The 19799-nt window shown below is 44.3% G+C and overlaps 1 protein-coding gene across 5 annotated transcripts in view; it reads right to left on the bottom strand.

The window, feature by feature from the left end:
• Nucleotides 1-2924: 2924 nt before the first annotated feature.
• Nucleotides 2925-19799, bottom strand: part of AGAP1 (ArfGAP with GTPase domain, ankyrin repeat and PH domain 1) — a 370628-nt gene continuing 353753 nt past the window's right edge. For all 5 annotated transcript variants that reach the window (XM_065637290.1, XM_065637291.1, XM_065637287.1 and 2 more), the window contains 2 exons: nt 11898-12153; nt 2925-11417 (listed from right to left, as the gene is read on the bottom strand). In XM_065637290.1, coding sequence (XP_065493362.1) covers nt 11214-11417; nt 11898-12153 — 460 coding nt within the window. In that variant the 3' untranslated portion in view covers nt 2925-11213. The remainder of the gene's footprint in view (nt 11418-11897; nt 12154-19799) is intronic.

Raw genomic sequence — 19799 nt, 5'->3', positions numbered from 1 at the left:
ATGTTGCTCCCCAGCCTGGATTTCTGCTGGGTTTTCTGCAGTGAAATTTCTGAGCAGCATCTCTGGACACCACTTCTATCTCCTGCCACCAAGTCATTGAGGATCCATTCAGGATCACCAAACTCACTGAAAACAGATGACTCAGAAGTCCCTGAACTTTAAGCAGTTACAGGCTGGGGAAATACACAGCAAAAGCCTCATAATATCTGATTTTACACTCTCCTCCAGCATTGGCTTTTGGCCACATGTGGAGAAAAAGTTTTGGTGCGGGTAGATGTTCGGCCCGTCTCTTTAAGGCTACTCTTACCTGATATTCATGAAACAAAACATTTTAAATTTTGTTTATAAAACCAGCTGAATTTGGGTGAGCTTGGCTCTCTCCTGGGAAACAAACCCATTTACCATGAAGAGTCAGCCCCATCCTACCATCACGTTGCATGTGATCGCTGTGTGTGCCGTTCTCAGTCGTCTCATCTATCGCTCTCTTCATACCAGTTTGGATTTGTGTTAAAGAATAAATAAGAAACAGCAAAACTGCCAAGGGAATACTTTGAATGAGGGTTAGAAGGATGCGGGTACCTACATAGCAAGTGCTTTCTGGGCTCTGGAGCAGTTTTTTTGAGCTGGTGCTCCCAGTATCCATCAAAGCAAGGGTGAAGACATACAGAAAGGCCTTATGGAAGAACGTCTGGTGTCTAGAGTAATTGCTTTTTTATTTAAAAAAAAAAAAAAAAAAAAAGGGGGCGGTTTCCTTCTACTCCCATTATAGGAATCAGTAGTTTTCTTTCCAAATATCTTTCTGACCCCTGTTGCTTTGCAGTGGGATATTATCTTTTCTTCCTAGGCATCTCTGAATGCCACCAGCTGTGAGCATTTCAGGGGTATATGGGGGTGGGCTTGGGGTAGGTGAGAAAAGTGGGAATGAAAGACATCCTCAAATCTGCTCCACCATTCCTGGCACCAGGATCTTCCAGGAGAAGCCAGATCTTAGGAGGGTTGTTAGAGAGTGATCAGTCAGCCATACCCATCGCAAAATCAAACCCTGTACCCTTTAGGAGGGCAAAGGAGAGGAGGGATGGGTGATTTCTACAAAACACACTGCTATAGCTTTACACCACCCAGGGAGAATCCAAAACAAGTTCTCTACTTTTGAAGTTCGCATTTCAAATCCAGAAGAGAAGAACACAAAGCACCCTCCTCTTGCTTTGGTGCTGGTTGGACATGTGATGGGGTTAAACAGGGTGGGAAAACCTTGCAAGAACAAAGGCACACGTTTCCTGCATGATGAAACAGTGATGTAGACCCTCCAAAAAAAGAAAAAAAATCCACAAGCAGTCCTGCAGTTCCTTACTCCCTGCAGTGTTGGTACAGCCTCCCAGGAGCATTTGGACAATTGAAGAGCAGACAAGGAAATGAAAACCTCCCCCAAACAAATCCCCATCAGACAGGACAGAACTGACAGCTCCCGGCAGGTGGGAGACCTCACAGGGTGGGCAATAACCTGAAGAATGAACAAATTCAGGTCAAGTGACAAGCAGACATACAAACCAAACCAAACTAAACCCCAATCCTGCACTCTGGGCAGTCCCACTCAGTCTGTGAAGAAGCAAGCTCACCTTTTAATCTTGGCCAGGTCTTCTCTTGAGCAAAATCCTGCTGCAGCGATGTCTCCAGTCCAGTGATGCACTGGAGAGCCTGCCCATCTTGGTATTGGTTTTGACCGTGCTGCCTTTGGTATCAGCCCATGCACTGTGCTGGGTGCAAGACCAGGAAAAGAGACATCTCCAACCTGCTGCTTCCCCATTGCTCATCTATGGCTATCATGTTCCCCTCTTTGTGTCTCTTTTTGAGGGAAATTCCCCACTTTTTCCACCTCTTCATAGCGCTACTCATTTTTGAATATTCCTAATTTCTCCACGTCTTCTATAAGGTGGGCCAAGCATAGATGGCCAAACTGTAGCATTGGTTGTCTCGTTTCATGGTGCCCTTATGATCTTAAAAGGCACATTTAATTATCTGCTGTTCTCTATGTAGCCACCTCAATACTACACAGCTCTCTTGGCCTTACGTAGTTTTGCCACAGCCATTGCTATCACTAACTGTATCACCAACCCGTGAGACGTACTGGTTCCAGCAGGTACCCTTGTGGCTGGTTACCAGTCTACTCAGGTGCAAACCTCCTGCTTTCCCCTCCATCCCATCTCGCAACCTTCTGCAATATTTTGTCTTCTCCTTGGGCCTACTTAGATTCCTGATTTGTTTTTGTGACATGCTTGGGCCAAGACCTTTAAAAATGTAAATAAATGTCAATCAGTTGCCCATGGTTCAGGGCTTTAAACGACTTGTTCAGAGAAGCCTAATAGAGAGCCATGATTTTCCTTCAAAGAAGAGATTAGACCATACCATATCATGACCTTAAAGATGTTTTATTATTCTTATTTTAAATGATCATTTCAACCAATTTAGCAGATACAGATGTAACCGTTACTGGCCTAATTCCTTGGATCTCCTCCAGAGACTCTTAAAGCCTAGGTGCAACATTTACTACTCTCTCTTCCTCGAGGAGAATAACTGTTTTTAATGAAAGCTCGCATATTTTTGCTGGGAGATCTGTCATTCAGTTCACAAGCTATTTCAGAACTCTTAGATATACACCATTACGGTCCGGTTGACTTATTGCTTTTTAATTTATCAATTTGCACCATTACGGGCTCTTCTGACATCCCAGGTCTCGGATAATACTTCATCTTTATTACTGGCAAAGAGTGACAGGATCTCATCATTAATATGAGAAGAAAGCGGGGCCACGGTGGGTATATCTCAATAACACGGCAATGAAGACTCAAGCAAAGAAGCAAGCTGTGACAAACAAGTTTTCTTGTCTTTATTAGAAAGAGACCTATACAATATAGCAGCCTCTCTCTGCAGTACTTTACAACTTTTTTTCCTTTTTTATTTTTTTTAATTATTCAGAATACTGTACAGCTGACACAAAAATCTCAACGTGGAGAGAGAGGAAAGGGAAACATAATACAAACTGGCATACTTAATCAAACCAAAATCATATGAAGCAACAAGCAAAGTGAAAAGTTTGTCAATTGGTTTAATTACAGTACAAACAATATAAATAAAGCATCAATGAGTCATTGTAAAACAAACTTGCTGAATGAGGTAATATAAAAACAACAACAAAATACTTTTTCTTTAATAATTTCCACACTGTCTTGTCATCATTTATACATTACTATTTACAGAAACAGAAAAACAAACCCCAAAGCTTGCTATAAAGCCTGCCATATGCTAGATATCTTCCGCCTTTACCCCAATAAGAGGTCCCAGGTGTCCCTACTCACCTGGGCTCCCTTTCTCCCCTTCCCAATCAGAAAGACAAACATCACAAAGCAGAAAAACCGAAAGACTTGGGGGATAAACACAGTCAAACATAAAATCTAGCCTTTGCAGGCGGTCACAGGTTAAGGAATAAAGAAGAACACCCAAGTGGTGCTGATGGTGCCTCCCAAAATAAAGGTGCTGGCTAGATTGAACCTCAAATCACAACCTCGCTGAAACCAGGGGCCAAACTCTGACTTCAGAGGGGCAGGATACAGCCCACCCATGCCCAACTCTGCCATCCTGAAGCTGTTTTTCCTTGGACTTGGGCAAAGGATTCGGGATACACTCAAACCCCGCTGAAGTCGAGAGGTTTAAGGCAGCAGGAGCTGCAGAATCAGGACCCCAGCAATCCCAAACCAGAGTCCAAAGGCGATCGTTACACAAAACAAGTCCCCGGTGCTTCCAAAGACTCCCCTTCCCAAATACCACCCCCCTTCAGTTTGTGCACCCACCTATGCAAGCGGCCTACAAGCGAAAGATGCTCTCGACGTTAAAATACTAGAAGAGAGCTGGACCAAATGTGTGTGGTCCCCTGGAAACTTGGTATTCCCACGGAGCAAGGGGCTGTGCTTTCAGAGGACAGGTACGTCCTGTTTTCCCTGTGGATTTGCAAAACAAGCTCCATAGATTCAACGCCTTGAATCTCTAGATACATCGGCAAAAATGCTTGGAGGGGTTTTCCACAGCATTTCAAAGAAATTACTTTGTCGCAGATGCAAGAAGGGGAAATAAGTGATTCTCCCACCACCACGTGTACCCAGCCGTGTTTCCTACCACACCTTGCCCAGCTCCAGCAAACATCCTTCTCACCCTGCCGGGCTTGCCCTCTCCCAGTTGATTTCCCCCGATACCACTGTAAACCGAAAGCAAGGGTAGAAACGGTGCGAACAACACTCTGTCAGGTTTTCCCGGACTACTTGGTACACGCAAAGCCTCAGCACGTTAGCCGAGGTTTGTCGCTCCCTCACGGCAGAATTTTGGGGTTAGAGTTTAATGGCTGCAAATACGTGGAGGCAGGGATGAGGAGCTGCTCTTGAGGAAGGACCCACCTGGAAAACGCTCTTCAGAAACATCTCACCACTATCATCCCCAATGGCCCCACAAACAGCAGCAGGACCTGAAGCGTTGCTGAGCCAGCTACAGGAGGGCAGCCCACTAGTCCTGCACTTAAATTCAGCCAGTAAGCTGAGTTTCAAGCAAATTTATGTATCAAAAATGGCCTCTGAGCAGCAAGCCCTCTGTTCTTTTCACCTTCAGCAGCTCCTTTCCCAGCATTTCCCACAATAACAGCGTGGGGCTGGTAAGCTGGATTCCTTCTCTCAAGCAAAGGGCTGCCCTAAGGCCCAGTGACCAAGTTAAAAGTTTTCCAGAGTTGAGTGTTGCTGTCTGAAGGAGCTGGATTTGCTTGAATACCTGAGGCAGGTATCTGTGTGAGTCCTGAGTGTCCGATGGCTCACAAGAGCCGCACTCAACCTGTGCCTTGTATTCCTGCACCTTTCTACCCCTTGAGCCGACGTCCCCCCTCCTGCGCTCTTGGAAATGGCTGTTCTTGCTCAAATGGGAAACTTGCCTCTTTAGAAACATCTAACCAAACACCTGGCTCTAGCTATCGGCTTTGATTAACATGTAAATGTATGCGTATACATTTCCACAATTGCTAACAGCAGCGTGTAGAGCATATATGCATCTATAAGCACACACACCCCCCCGCCCCAAATGCAAAGCACATGTAGTTAGTGACCTCCATGCGATACGTGGCCTTTACCTTAGGACTCAGACCACCTTGACTGCGCTTCATCCACCAACTCAGCCCCCAGATCTGGGAACTAGTTGCCAAATCGCAACTCACCTTCAACACCAAAACCCCTCCTCGGTCCTGCAGGAGCTTTGGGTTTGCCTTCAGCACAGAACAGACCCTATATCAAGTCGTCTGCTGCGAGGGGTTTTTACTCTCTGTACCTTGTCATTTGAGAGGACCAGGAAAGCGTTTTCAGCTACTTCAGTTCTCAGAAACAAAAAAACCACCAATTGGTTCTGGAAAACGGGGTATACAGAAAAGAGCTGATGGTGCATTCACTGCCAGCAAGCAACATGCCATGCCATTAGACCTCTGTAAGCATCCCCACCCACCCCACCTTCACACTTTGTACATAAAACACAGGTAAAAATTGCTAGCTCCGAAGCAATGCAAAATAGTCGGTCTTGGGTATGCCCCAGGGACTTAGGAGACAGGTGGACATACAGAGATGAAGAGGCTAAAACTGCTGAAATGCAAGGTGTTTTTATTTCATCTGCCCACAAGCAAAATCCCCCTCAACATTCAGGAATGATCGTAAACGAGGAGAGTTAATTCACCCACATATTGCTGTGACTTGAAATGAAACACAGGGGCCAAGACGACCAGAAGCATGCCTAGTGATTTGAGGCTTACCATGGCTCAAAAAAACCCCAAACCAAAACAAAAAAAAAAACCAAACAAAGCAACCTTTTATTTTCAGAAATCATGCAATCCTCCTCTCACAACATGAACTATTCACAGCTCCTGAAAATCTTGGCCAAAACCCTTCAAACCTCCCTTTAAAACGTGAGACAGATTCAGTCAACTCAAGGTAAACAGTCATGAGATGAGACCACCCAATATTTACTTTAAAAAATGGCTCACACTAAAGAACAACCCAGAACCTAGAGTATCGTAATACAACAAATCTACCTACCTACAGCTTTTGATATTTTGCTCTATTACCTTTATATTTTTTCAAACAGGAAGTTGTTCTCAAACAAAACCATTCAAACCAACCTTCTTTTTGCACCTTAGAATCCAAGAAGTCAAAACTCATTGCAGAACCTTTTAATTTGGGGTAGGTTTAGTGTTTTTCTACCTTAAAAAGAACTTTAATCTGGAGCGTTTTTTTTTTGTTTTTCTTTTTCTGCCATGCAGCAAACACAAGAACATGCAAGAATGGTCTTCTACACAATAGATTTTACCCACAAATCACTAACAACAGAAGGAGGTGCTGAACCGAGAATCCAAGACTAATAGCCGGAGATCCCATGTACGCATCGGAAACAAAGATGCTTGATGATGAGATGTGGATGGGCAAGCTGTGTCCTATCCAGCCAAGGTGGCCCGAGGTTGGTCCCCAACGCTGTCCTCTTTTACTATGAGTCCCTCCAGCCACAATGACCATTTATTCCCTGTTAAGGTGCAAACGCGGCTCCCCGAGTCATTTGGAAAGGGCCTCTCCGGGACCCCCTTGTGAAATCTGTGCTTGTCTCCACCATTACTACTTTATACTAGAAACTACAAATTACTTCATTTTTCCCGATCTCCATACAAATATAAAAGATGAAGCTATCCAAACCCCATATAATCTAATTATACTACATTACAGTGCCGGAGATAATATCTAAGCCCGTATCTGCATTCCCACCTCTATTCCTCTCTCCCTACGTTACTCAGCTTCCTCTGGCCAGGGGAGATCGCCAAGTGCAGCTAAACCTTTTTTTGCATTAACACACATAATTTAAGGAAACAGGGAAAAGACAGCAAATTAAACAATATTAATGTTTACACAGTTATTATACACTATGCCCAAATGCTTAAAAAATCCTCTCTGCCTCCTAGGAGCTCACCTGCCTTTCTGAGCAGCACCTAGCTCAGAACATACCAAGGTTCTCCACAAATAGCTTTTCTTTTGCATCCTTTTAGCAACAAAATCAGAAATCTGGTAATGGGAGCCCTTGGCCAAATCTCCGCACTGGCAGGACCCTGAATTTTCCAAAGGTTAGATCTTATTTCTTCATAAATAGCAAGGTTCAGAAGCTGGATACGACACATCCGACTCATCTCCACCATCCAACAGCAATTAGCTTAAAATAAACGGAAGGAAAGTGCTGATGTTAATAGCAATGGCTGACTCAGTTCTAGTGTTTTAGTCGTCATGGATAAAGTGCAGAGGAAGGGGATTTACAGGTACCTGGGATAACAAAAAGGGTTAAACGGGGGATGCAACAAAAATCACAGCTGCAGACTCCATTTTTGGAGAAAACAGCTTTAGCTAACATGTTTCTGCTGGGATTTCTTATTGACTGGAACTCAATTTGTTTTTAATTTGCTCATAACATGCTCAAAGGGCATAAACAGCCTGGCAAGTGGGTTCCATAAAAGCAATGAGAGGGGCTAAACACGAGACTAAGAACAGAAAATGGACAGGTTAACAGAAAGCAAGGGGAGTGATTCCTGCAGGTTCTCCAAGTGTCAATATATATCACCTGTTTCTGCACCTGGATGGCTTCAAGAACATCCTCTGCAAAGTGCAAACGCATCCCCTGAAACGCACGTGGAACCTGAAGGCCTCGGCTCACAAAGCCAAGCCCCACCGGGCTCCAGCCTTGGAGAACTTCCTCCATCCTCACTCTCAGCTGTGGTGGGAAGGGGTTTTCCCTCCTCTCCTTCACCATGCGAGAAAGGGATGGAGTCTACACTGACTTCCTGGCCAGGTGGTCTGTCCTGCTAGCTCAGGAGGTGCCACACAACTTCTCAGAGCCATGCAACCAAACCCGTTTGAAGCAGAGATGCTGTAGCCAACACACCGTGAGGCACAGAGCCTCAGGGTCTGTTCTACCATGGCTGGAGCATCACCGGCTGCAGTGCCAGAGAAGGGCTCTCCTGACCTGGAGACACTGCTGGGAGATCTGTCTTTTGAAGGGATTGCCACTGCATGCACAACCAGGTATCCTCCCCGTGGACGCGTACACGTTTAGGGAAACCACCGCATAGTCTACGTCACTTCAACGTAGGTACTGACAATGCTTACACATCCAAGGGAAAACCATGTTTAGGTTAAATTAAACTGTGCTACTGCTTAATTGAAGTATGAGGTTATTAGTTGGCTAGCCTGGATTTTTCCTATAATACAGTGTAAATTCCTTCCCTAAAAATATTATATACTTTTTTTAAGATTTGCCTTCAGAAAATTTTTATGAAAGGAGCGTGTAATTCTTCTACCTGAAATCTGCATGACAGCCTGGTTGCCCTTGTTTCTCAAACATCACTCTCAGCTTTGTAAGAGGAAGGTAGCCCAAAGAGAACATTAGATTATGTACAGAAAACATCTTCAGTTCGGAAAAAAACAGCTCAGAAGTGGAACATGCATTAGGAACTTAACAGTGGCAAATCTGCCTACCATGTATTTGAAATATTGGACTGGGTTTTTGGATACCGACGCCCCTGATGCTCCCAGGGCAAGAGCAGACAGGTATAGCACCTCTGAGACCATGATTCCTGAATCCCTGCTGTGTCCTCCTGGAGGGGTGTAAAACTCATGAGCACCAAGACACAGTGGGCTTCACAGCATCCCCTTCAGCTGCACATTAGATGGGTTGTCCCATCACTGAAGGACCACCCATCAGTACCAAAGCTCAGGGAGCTGCACGGGAATGATGGAGAAATAGCAATTATAACAGACACCCTTCCTCAATTAAAAAAAATAAAAAATTATCCCAGTATGAAGAGAATCAGCTGTAGCCTTATTCTGATGCAGCAGCCTAGGCTGGTTGAAGATAGGTTTCCCTCTCCAAATAGTCAAATGTCTATACAATAACAAAGTACAAAATGAGAACACCGCGAAATAGGAAAAAGCTGGTCAACATTCTCATGTGTCCACCTTGAGGCTCACTTTTCTTTCACAACTTGATGATTTTTACATCAAATCTGTATTTTTTTTCCCTTAAGATACCCAGATTACATTTTTTTTTCCTTCACATTTTGTCCACGTATAGGTTTATTTAGCAATTGCTACACTCCTCCCATTTATATGCGAAAGGAAATCCAGAGCCCCAAGGAAGAGCACCACTGAAGGCTTGGGAAATACATATGAGCAGGTAGATTTGCAAATTACTATGCTGTGTGCACCTCACTGCCTTCACATAATTGCTCCTTTGCCATTGAATTCAGTTGAGTTTTCAACTTTCTCCGTGATATACTCTCTTCCCCGGATTCACATTGCCATAATCCACTTAAAAAAAAAAAAAAAAATCACTTTTCTGCCTGCCAAAAACCATACAGCCTGCTTCCCCATTCCAGAATCCTACTCCGTTGAAAACAGGAGAACCTAGGATCTGCCTAGTGATACCAAAATAATCAAATCAAGTATTAAAACTTGGAATTCAAATGAACTGTCCAGGCTACTTTCACAAGCCATTTTTCTTCTGGAAAGCAGCCAAGTTGGGAGTCAAGCGCAGCCATGCCCTGCCCGCCGTGGTGAAGGCTATCAATTCTGAACTTAATCAAATCTGATCTTCCCACAGCCAGGCTGGGGCTTTTTGTCTTGGCTTGTGAAAGCTTCGTGACTTCTGGAGTAAAATATATTTACAGCGCTGAGAAACAGCCTCTTTTTCCTTTCAAACAGGTCTCATCCACTTTCTTTTCTTTCTTTTTTTTTTAATGCCAAAAGTGCCATAATATCCTCCTGATATGTTCCTCAAAGGCTTGCGATGGAAACAAGAGTTTGCTGCTGGGAATATTTTCAATGTACAATGATCTGTAACCCACAGATCCTAACTAGTTGCACATTACCTACTTCACATCCATTACAGTTTATAAATTAACAGAGATGTAATTTTCTGTACAAACAAAAAAAAAATCAATGCATATTTATGTTTTTTTTTATTCAAATAGATTTTACATACATATAATCTAGAGACACAATACAAAAATCTGTATAAGTTAGGCAATGCATCACAGGAGTGACCAAAAACTCAACACATTTACCTTGGCAAAAAGACAGAACCTATTTCTGCTGGCTGAAAAAATATTAGCCTTTAATGCGTTTATTAATTTCACTACACACACTTGAAATGTTTTTCCTTAGCGGTATTCATTATTCCTTTTTGTGTTTCATAGTTACTCTTATTTATTTTTTCCATTTTGTTTTTACACCAAGGAGACTGCAGTCAAATAACACTCAGCAACTCATTTCCTCTCTTTGGACTGAAAAATTAAACAGATACTAAATTATGACAGTGAATTTAGAAAGGAGGGCTCCAAGGGCTTGAAAGAACATGTCTGAGATAATATGATGCTTCTAAGAATATTGCAATCACATCCAAGCAATCACCGAAGCGTGCCATGTAACTACCTCCTCAGCTAATATGCTTTTTTCTCCGTGATGACTAATCATGTTCTATTAAACAGCGGTAATGCTGGAAGAACTCAACTATACAAGTGTAATGAAGCCAGTATTCTCCCCGGACAGATTAGCTACAACTGATTTGACACATACCATCATAGGAGCTTCAAACCTGACAAACTCTGTGCTTGCTTCTGATTTATGCCGTCAAGCTCTTCAGAGAAGAGAATGAAATCCAGGCGTCGCGTTTGGTAGAGGTGAAATGTACTGATGTGCTTAACTGTCAGTTACGGAAAGTCACCATCTCTCCTTCCTTCTCCTCTCGCTCGCCTCTCCCTCCACCCCTTCCCTGCACACTTGGGGGGAGCCTGCGTCCCCAACCCCGGGGACGACCGCTCTCCCATGGTCCCGGTGCCACGCACGGCGTGTCCTGCTAAACCCACGCGCTCTCGCCCGCTTGTTTCCACCGTTCGAGAGCTGTCACTGAAACAACTGCTTTCTCTGCAGCCCCTTTTGCTCCTTCTCATCCCCTCGCGCTCTCCAGAGGCGCCGTTTCCGGATGGGACAGGGACGTACTGGAGGGAAAAGGGAAAAGGAGAGTTACCAGACTCACAGAGCAGAGCTGTGATGGGGATGGAGGAATGTGAGGCTGCGATGTAATCCAGGTCAGCGAATCCACGAGTGAGCTCCTCAGATGATGGTGGGCATCCTCCCGCTGCTGTTGTTCCGGTTATTGTTCTTCCTGGACAGGTTTGGAGTGGCCATGAGGACGAAGCGCTCGTCGGGGCAGCCGTACTGGAGGAGAACGTCAATGCACTCCTGGCTGGAGGCCTGCCGGGCGTAGGCCAGCGCCGTGTTCCCATGGGCATCGCGTGCCATCACGTCGACGCCGTACTGCAGAAAGAAGAGACGTGTTGTTGGAAACTGAGGTGCCAACGGAGCATTAAAACGGAGGGAAAGGACTTGAGACAGCTGGGTTTGAATGTAACCGAGGATGGGGAGAGGGACCAGGCAGGATACCAGCCTGACAGTGCGAGCAGCACTGAGTCACGTACATAGAAGGTTCTACGGGGAAAGGCTCGTGTGTGGGACAAAATTTTCCACGCTGGTGTTTCAAACAGGTGCTAGGGAATCTCCTCCTTCCTCGTTTCCTACGCGATCCTCTACTTTCCATCAAGTAGCGGAAGACAGGCGGAAATACGCACTTTTATCACGTTGCTGTCTTTTGAGAGCGTGCAATGAGGAACGTCTAGACTCGGGACCAGCAAAGTTTTTGTGGGCCTCGCAGGAAGGAGGTTTGGGAGGTCCTGCTGAGGCACGTAGCCAAGCAAAAACCAACCCAGCCGGACCCCTCCCCAGACACCAAGTACTTACCCAAATCAAGAGCTGCACTAGCACCACGTTTCCTTTCCTGCACGCCAAGTGGAGGGCTGTGCGCCCATCGCCGTCTCCACAGGTCTCGTTCACCTCTTCCCGAGTCCCGTGGGCAAGGAGTAGGATGACCGTCCTCAAGTCCGCCTCAGCCGTAGCCCTCAGGAGATGCTGGCCCAGAGAAAGCTCCAGGCACTGCAGCGGGGCAAGGAAGAGCTTCTGCTCGTATTTCGCACGTATCCAGCGCTCTTTTTCTTCCCTAGAGGAGCCAAAGGAGAGAGGTAAATCTAACCCAATTTTGTTGATTCTGTAAAATGGTGCAAGCTCAGCTTCAGCTATCGTTATGCTAGCAAACAGCAGTTAAACACCACGAGAATTATTCCCCCTTCAAATTTTTGGCAAGAAAGCCCTCACAGCAACCGTTTACCCAAACCTTGTATTTTCAGTGATACTTGTGTCACCCGTCTCATCATTACTGAGTCATATTATTGCAATGCCCAAGATCCCCCTGGGTGGATGCTGCTCCTACAGGGTCATACGACCACAACAGCCAGGAGGTCTTAAAAAAACCTTGGGCTGCCATGAGGGCTGGAAAAAGCCCTCACCATCATGAAGACCAAAGACAAACAGGCAGCCTGGTTCCATGTTAAGGTTGTGCTGCAAAATACATTACAGAAAACACATCAAATTTCTGTATCTAAGACGAGAAGTAACCAAGCACCTGGGCTTGCATTTCAGACAGGAGAGCAAGCCCTGAAAGACACAGCCTTGCTTGCAGGGGTGCTTTTTCCTTCTACAAATTGCGTAGTGTCTCCTATGCAAAGGGCATATGGATGGTTCCTCTGTTTGTTTTTCCAAAATGCAAACCACCAAAACAATCCTTTTGAAGCACCATTTCCTCCCGATATGTCAAAGAACTATCAAAAGCTTTCTGGATGCTATTAGGTTACACAGGAAAACGACGACTACAAACAAATCCCTCAAGTCTCCATTAAAAAAATTACCATACAATTATATGATCTAAGAGATCCAGCCCTAGACAAAGTCCCATTTAGAGGTACCTCAGGTAATCTGTCCAGCCTGTGAAAACCATATATATCACCTAAGCCAAGCAACTTGCTACTGGTGACAGAATTTCTCCTCTGGAGTACAAAAGGCAAAGCTCTGTTTACGCCTTTCAGCCTTGTTTACAGTACTCCCAGTAATCTAGTGTCAGGTTAACCCTAATCTGTTTTTAAATACTTATGTAAACAGATCCCTCCAACAGTAAATCTGGATTAGTTTTGCATCGTTTCCTGGTACATGTGGAGTGACCTTGCTTTGACCTCCCTGGATGCTTTCAGGCACAGCTTCCCAAAGCTTCCCACCCTTCTCTACCCTGACCACAATTTACCTTACAAACAGGTCCAGGGCTTTTTGTCAGAGCAAAAGTGCAAACAGAAAATTAACACAAAGAGTGCTTGGTTTAAATCAAACCTTTGAATGACTCCTGCAAGCTAAAAGACACACACAAAAACATTCGGGGAGCTGCAAATTAACCTTTGATGGCAGGATCTGATAAACAGAGCATCATTTCAGGTATTCCAGATGGGGAGGAGGAAGAAAAGGACTTCCGTTACTATTGCATCCTTAATTCATGTTTTTTGTGTTTGTATTTTTTTAAGGTAAAAAAACCAAACCTGAACCAGTGCCATGAGGAAGATAAAGTAACATGGAATTATTTACAATAAAATGTGCATTGCAAGTAAGTTCCAGTATCCATACCGAGTATCTTCAAGAATGTTCAGCAAACATCTCATATGTTTTTTAAACATGTACAGAGGTATTGAGAGTATAACCAGTATATCCACTACACATTTAAACATGGCAGACTGAAAAATCAAGTGATTCAGCCTGCAGTGTTCTACAACAGCGGCACACACCAGGGCTTAGAGAATTTATTTCTCATAGGCTCATATGTCTTAAAGGCAAAATATACCTCACACACACAACTAATAAAATTTTTTTAAGCCTAGTCAGGATTCTCCCCCAGACCATCTTTTGAGTGACAGCAACTTTTGGCTCCTGTCAAAGCATCGATTGCTGCGATCACCATGGCTTGGACAGAAGTCCCTTTCTGTTTAGAAAACAAGCTGTTTTAAACAAGTCTCCTGCTACTCCTAGTTCATCTTAAACTGTAATAATAATGCAACGGTATGTAACGAAACAGAGACAGTAAGTGCCAGGTTCAGGCAGAGGCTTTTAGAGCTTTAGGTTGCTGGTTTACAAATTCACCCGCATGAATTTCACGTTTGCCGTGTGTCGCATGGGAGCATCACAAAGGCAAGTCAGATGAGGCAAGGCTGCAAGAGAGCAGGAGAGACACTAACAACCCAGTCCTGCTCAGGTTTATCCTACTGTCTCAAAAGTCTGGGAAAAGAAGGGAAAACCTATCTAAAAATAAATCTAATAGGAAGAGGAACATGCTGCCACCTGCATTAGTGATGGAGAGGATGCAAGCGGCCCTTCCTTCACGCGCTCTCCTGCAGTGTGACCAAGTAAGCTGTGAATGCTCTGCATTAACTCTGACTGTATGCTCTGGTCAGGATCTGTCCCTTCACCTGAGATGTGCTGCAGAGCTGGGCAGCAGCTGATCCCTCGGCAGATGCTCAGGCTTGTGCCTGGCCAGAGCAGGACCTGCATCAGGCTGTACCACTGGGCTGCGCTCACCTAAAACCTCAACCTTTGCAAGTGGTTAATTTACTTCTCTTCAGTTTCCCTTTTCAGAAAACCCACCTAATTCTTCTTGACTACAGAGGCCACCAAAAGACTCAGTTCATTAAGGCCAAATTCTACCTCTGAAGTCACATTAAGGGTTGTGGTGGGAACACAGCAAACACCACAAACTAAGGTGTTTTAAAAGCCTCAGCCATTTTGGGGCAGCGTGCCACTGACATTGGCTATCGAATGAGATTTAGTTCTTATTCAACTGTACAAACTAAGCACAAGAAAGATACATCATTTGGATTTTCTGGTAGAAAATAAAACTTTATCACAGAGGCGGGAAGAAAAAGCACACTTGCCCACATCTCATGGACAGACAAAATACAGAGAGACTGTTTCTGAAAGAGTATCTAGAAGGACAAGGTCCATGGACATCCTCCCTACATCTCTGGCGCAAATCGTTTCATATTGAATGGGAAGTCCTGGGGACTTTCCTGGCAGACCGCTTCAGCTCCGCTGCTCGCATTCATCTTAGAAGTCCCAACAAGAAGACATAAATACTGTAATTGTTTCTCTGATGCCCCAGTTTCACTTCTGGGATCCACAGCTTATCTTGGTTGAGGTTTCATTTCCCCCAAGGAAGGCCAGTCCAAGAGCAGAGTTGTCAGCAGTAGATCACTTAACCTCATTGCAGTCCCCTGGAGAACCACTGCTCATATCCCCCGTTAGCTAATGAGCTAAAAAATGAATTATTGGAGCGGTCAGCAATAAGCAGGAAGAGGAGGCACAGTGTTTCATTTCAGCCAGTGCTGACATACCTTTAAATAAATCAACTGAATAAGAGTATGAGGAAATCTGAGGAAGAGCAACTAATCAGGAGAAAGACACTGAACCAGTCTCTAAAAACAAAGGAAATGTGCATCTGCTAGTAAATATTTCCCTCTTGTTTTCTTCCCTTGCCTGTAATCCTGGTAACTCCCACTCTAAAGCGTGCCCTCAATGCCAGAGATGTTCGGTTGAAGTTGTCAAAGCCAAAACAAGACCCTTTTACTGAACTTTTTGCATTCTTTTTTTCAGGACCAGATTAAAGCCAGTGTGCTGAAGAGACATCATCATCATGCACTCAGATGCTCTTGATGATACCTGATGATGGAGCTGTCTCGTCCTCATATGTACTACAATGACTTTTCTAAAGTGATTATGTCAGCTGTTATTTTTTCAATGCATATACACACTTGTGAATTAATAGATTATAAACTTAGAGAAATAAAAAGTATAGTTGTAAGATCAGACTTTCTTTCAGCCTTTTATCTCTGAAGCTATCCATTCGAACCCAGACTGCTGCTACAAACTTCAAACCTCACTAGTTATATGAAGGCCAAATGCAACAGAATAAGATTGTAAAATACTCTGTGGTACCAGGAGAAGAACAAGCCACTAAGACTTGGCCAAAAAATACCACCAAGCTCTTTGCTCTTGCAGGACTCTCCAACACCAGTGAACTGTTAGTACACAGTGGTGTGAATAATGAAATCTCTGCCATGGAAGCGATCCTGTACATAGGTAAAAGGTTATTAGAAATAGATGAAAATTTCAGTTCTCCGTTTATTTTGATCTAATTAGGTGCTTGCTTCTCAAGATAATGTCCAATTATTTAAATTACTCTGCCAGCCACATCACATCATTATTATCTGGAAACAAAAATACTGGGCACTGTAAGGGGGGAGGGCTAACCAGGTAGCACGAGAGAATATAAAAAGCAGATTTCCTTAGAGCACAGCTTCGCGGCAGGAGTTACACTGCATTCCCCACTCGTGGGTTTGCACCAGTGATGCTCATTTAGGAGCCCAGGTCCTACACAGCTCACACCCATCGAGTGCATCGTGTGGCTCTCCCCACCTCGGTTTCATGTGTGTGGTTTTACACCCAACAAATCTGAGCAGGAGCCTTGTCCCACTGCTATCAACTCTCCATCCTACTCCTCCTCGCTCCCATTCACCTCTGCCTTTGACTTCATTTGTCCCTCACGTATCTTTGGCGGAGAGGCATGAAAGGCAAACATGAAAAGGATGTGCAGAGTGGAAATAAAAGCTGTATTCATACGGCAACTCAGAATTGGTTGTGTAGGCAACAGCATGCGGATGCAGAGCCTGAGAACTTCCCATCAAAATTCAACAGCTCCAGCACAAAAGCAGCCTTGTTCTTACCAAAGTGCTAACAAGGATGACAAAAATGTTGTGTCATTTGCTCGTTATCTAAAATTAGTCACTGTTTGTTAAAAGACTCGATGAAATTTCAAAAGGTTGCATTAGAAATGTACAGCAGGTATTTACTACGGCAGAGCATTGATCTCCCACCATCAGTTACGCCGAGCAGGCTTAGTACAGGCATTTTGAAATAGTTTTATCCTCCGCATCTCCAACAACACTAAAAAGCCCTTCAAATTTTTTAATCTATTCTTCTCTCTCGCTAAAGAAAAGAATTCTGTAACTCAAGCAGTCTCTAAATGGTCTCTCTTGCATTGCCATGCATGTGCTGTGTGTTGCCATTTCTGGTTGCTCACTGAAGTACAACCACTTAACGCAGCAGTAACCTGGCCAGCTCAGCAAGAGCACTGCCAAATTTTCTCTCCTGTTGGCCAGCTGACAAGGTTAATGTGTCTCTTCCAAGAAAATGAAGTAAATCTAACCTCCGCACCTCCCAAACTCCTGCAGAGTCCCAGATTGTGTCATTAGCTTTGTGGTCCAGCATGCAAGAAGCATGCATCACCTAATGATGCGGCTGGTTGTGCCAGGGCTTGCCGTTTTAACAAACCCCTTTGCGATGACCCCACGTGCATCCAATAAACCGCATCGCTTTGGATAGAGTTGGTGATGCAGCGTTGGGATGGGTAAAAGAGAAACATCAGTGTGGGGGGGAAGACAGGATTGAAAGGTTGGGAAGGGCTCATGATGTTTTTAATTGCAACTAGCAAAGAGGGGAGAAGAAGAGAAGGCGAGAAGAAAGGGCTAGCAGCAAGGAATTTCCAAAGCATCTTCCTGCCCCAAGCAAAGCAGGAACTGGGAGGAGAGGCATGGAAGAGGAGCTGGGAACAATATGCTGAGAAAACACAGGGGCTTCCTCTCTCTGCAGGAGAAGACCCCACTCTATTGCAAAGTAAGTGCTTAGCAGTTGACTGCTTCCGAGCATGCATGCCTTCTCTGCCCGGCTGCGTTGCTAAGGGGGAAGGCGTACAAGCCCACCAGGGATATATAGGTCCCCGGCAAACAAGAGGGCTCCAGACAGCAAACAAAGACTGATGGGTATTTATTCCTTAATTACGAAAAGCTTTTAAGAAACAGGCCACTGTAAATCCCGCCTGCCGAGGAGAAGGAGGCAAAGGACCAAGATTTATGTGCGCCGGGGCAAAGAGGAAATAAATATCTCTCTGGCTCCTGATCAATATTATGAGTGTTTTGCCAACCTACAGAGTGTTTTATGAGCTGTAAGGACAGAAAGGGATCATTAATAATTAAATAAAGTCAACCTATTAAGCTTATTAGTTCTTACAAGTTAAACATCCCTGACGGCCGAAGAGCAGCCCTATGGAAAGGCTGCAGATAAGCCCACCTGTGTCTTGTCTTGGACTCTGGACCAGGGCTCTGCAGGCCAGCAGCGCAGTAACCCAGCTTGGAAATTATTTAACTACTATCTCTGCCGGGAAAGTTATCTGGCTGAGGACGGCGTTCAACCCACTGTCAAACCTGCAAAGTTTTTGTCCACCAGCCAGAAGAGGCAGAGAGAGACAATTCAGTGCTGTAGAAATACTCCCATTTCAAGTTCTCCTACCATCAGACCTATTCAAGCAACCAAACAAAAGCACAGGCCCCAAAAGACACAAATAAAGGCAGTTTCCCATCAGAAGCATGCCCAAAGCCCCTCACACTACCAGAGAGCTGTTTTCTGAAGCCTACAGGTCAGTGGCTTCTCCACCATTAGCTCTACTACTGTATTTTCCAGTTTCCCTCGTACAGCTGTGTGTTTAAGGCAAAAAAGCCCTGCTGCACGAGACAGACAAGAGATCGCTCATACGTGCAAAGCTGAATGTGTTTCTCAAATTAATCATGTCTTGCGTGACACCGGTATAATCGTAATTCGGATTCAGTGGAGCTTCTCCACTTTCTTTGCCCTCTCTCCTGACAGCATCCCCCTATGTAGGGCTCCAAAATAGCTGCTATTTCTGCACCTCTAGGTGAGCCTTCCAGTGATGCCACCAAGTAACCTGCAGCTCACCCTTAGGTGTTAAGACACTTGCAGGATTTATTACTGCACAATATTAATTACCAGCCTGGCCAAGACATCAAGGTTTACAGACTTCTGGCTTTTTAGATAAATACCCTGCAACTGTGGGCTCTGATATATCACATAAAATGGAGGCAAACTTACTTTTTCATTGCGCAACACTCGATCTAATAATTTCTAAAGTATACGTGATAAAATCTGTCACATCTGAGGTCTACTCTGTATAAAGTTAGGTAAAAGCTAGGTGACATACAACAGTAGGGGACATTGCAGATAGTAAGAAAAGGCTTATTAAGTTGAGAATAACATAAGCCCTGCAAGCTGGTTAAGTTTTCTCAACACAAAGCCAAGCTTTTTTTGTTCCGTGCAACTATGTGAAATGAAAACAGTCCCTGGAGATTTAATAAAAAGCTTGAAGAATGCCACAAATTGTACTTTTCCACTAACCCCAAAAGCCCCAGAATTTTTTAAACAGCATTGCCAGCAACATTTAGGAAGAAAAAAAGCTAACAGTGGTGAACTCTAAGGATTTTAAACAGCTCAATGAAAACAATTTAAAAAAAGCACTATGAACAGTGGAGGAAGATGGGTTTCTGCTAAGATGTGCAAGGAGAGACCTTAAGAGGATGTGGAATACAACAGCGATGAATGACTGCTCCCTTCCACCCACCCGCTGTCAAACAACAGAAAAACTATTGAGTTCATGTTCCAGTTCCCTTTATCTAGGTATTGATGTACAAGCATATAAACATCCATGGAAAATTTAAACCAAAACATATCACTGTGCTGGCTACAAAAAGAAAGAGAGAAGGCTAATATGTGAGTTATCACTGTGTGGTTCTAGACACACACATGGACTGCTGCCATTTCTTGGGTGGCCCACCTCAACACTTGGACATATTACAAATACTACCTTTAAAA

This window comes from Caloenas nicobarica, chromosome 6, assembly GCF_036013445.1.
Source record: "Caloenas nicobarica isolate bCalNic1 chromosome 6, bCalNic1.hap1, whole genome shotgun sequence".
Lineage (NCBI taxonomy): Eukaryota > Metazoa > Chordata > Aves > Columbiformes > Columbidae > Caloenas > Caloenas nicobarica.
The sequence above is the reverse complement of the archived record's forward strand: the minus strand, read 5'-3'. Positions and strand labels throughout refer to the sequence as shown.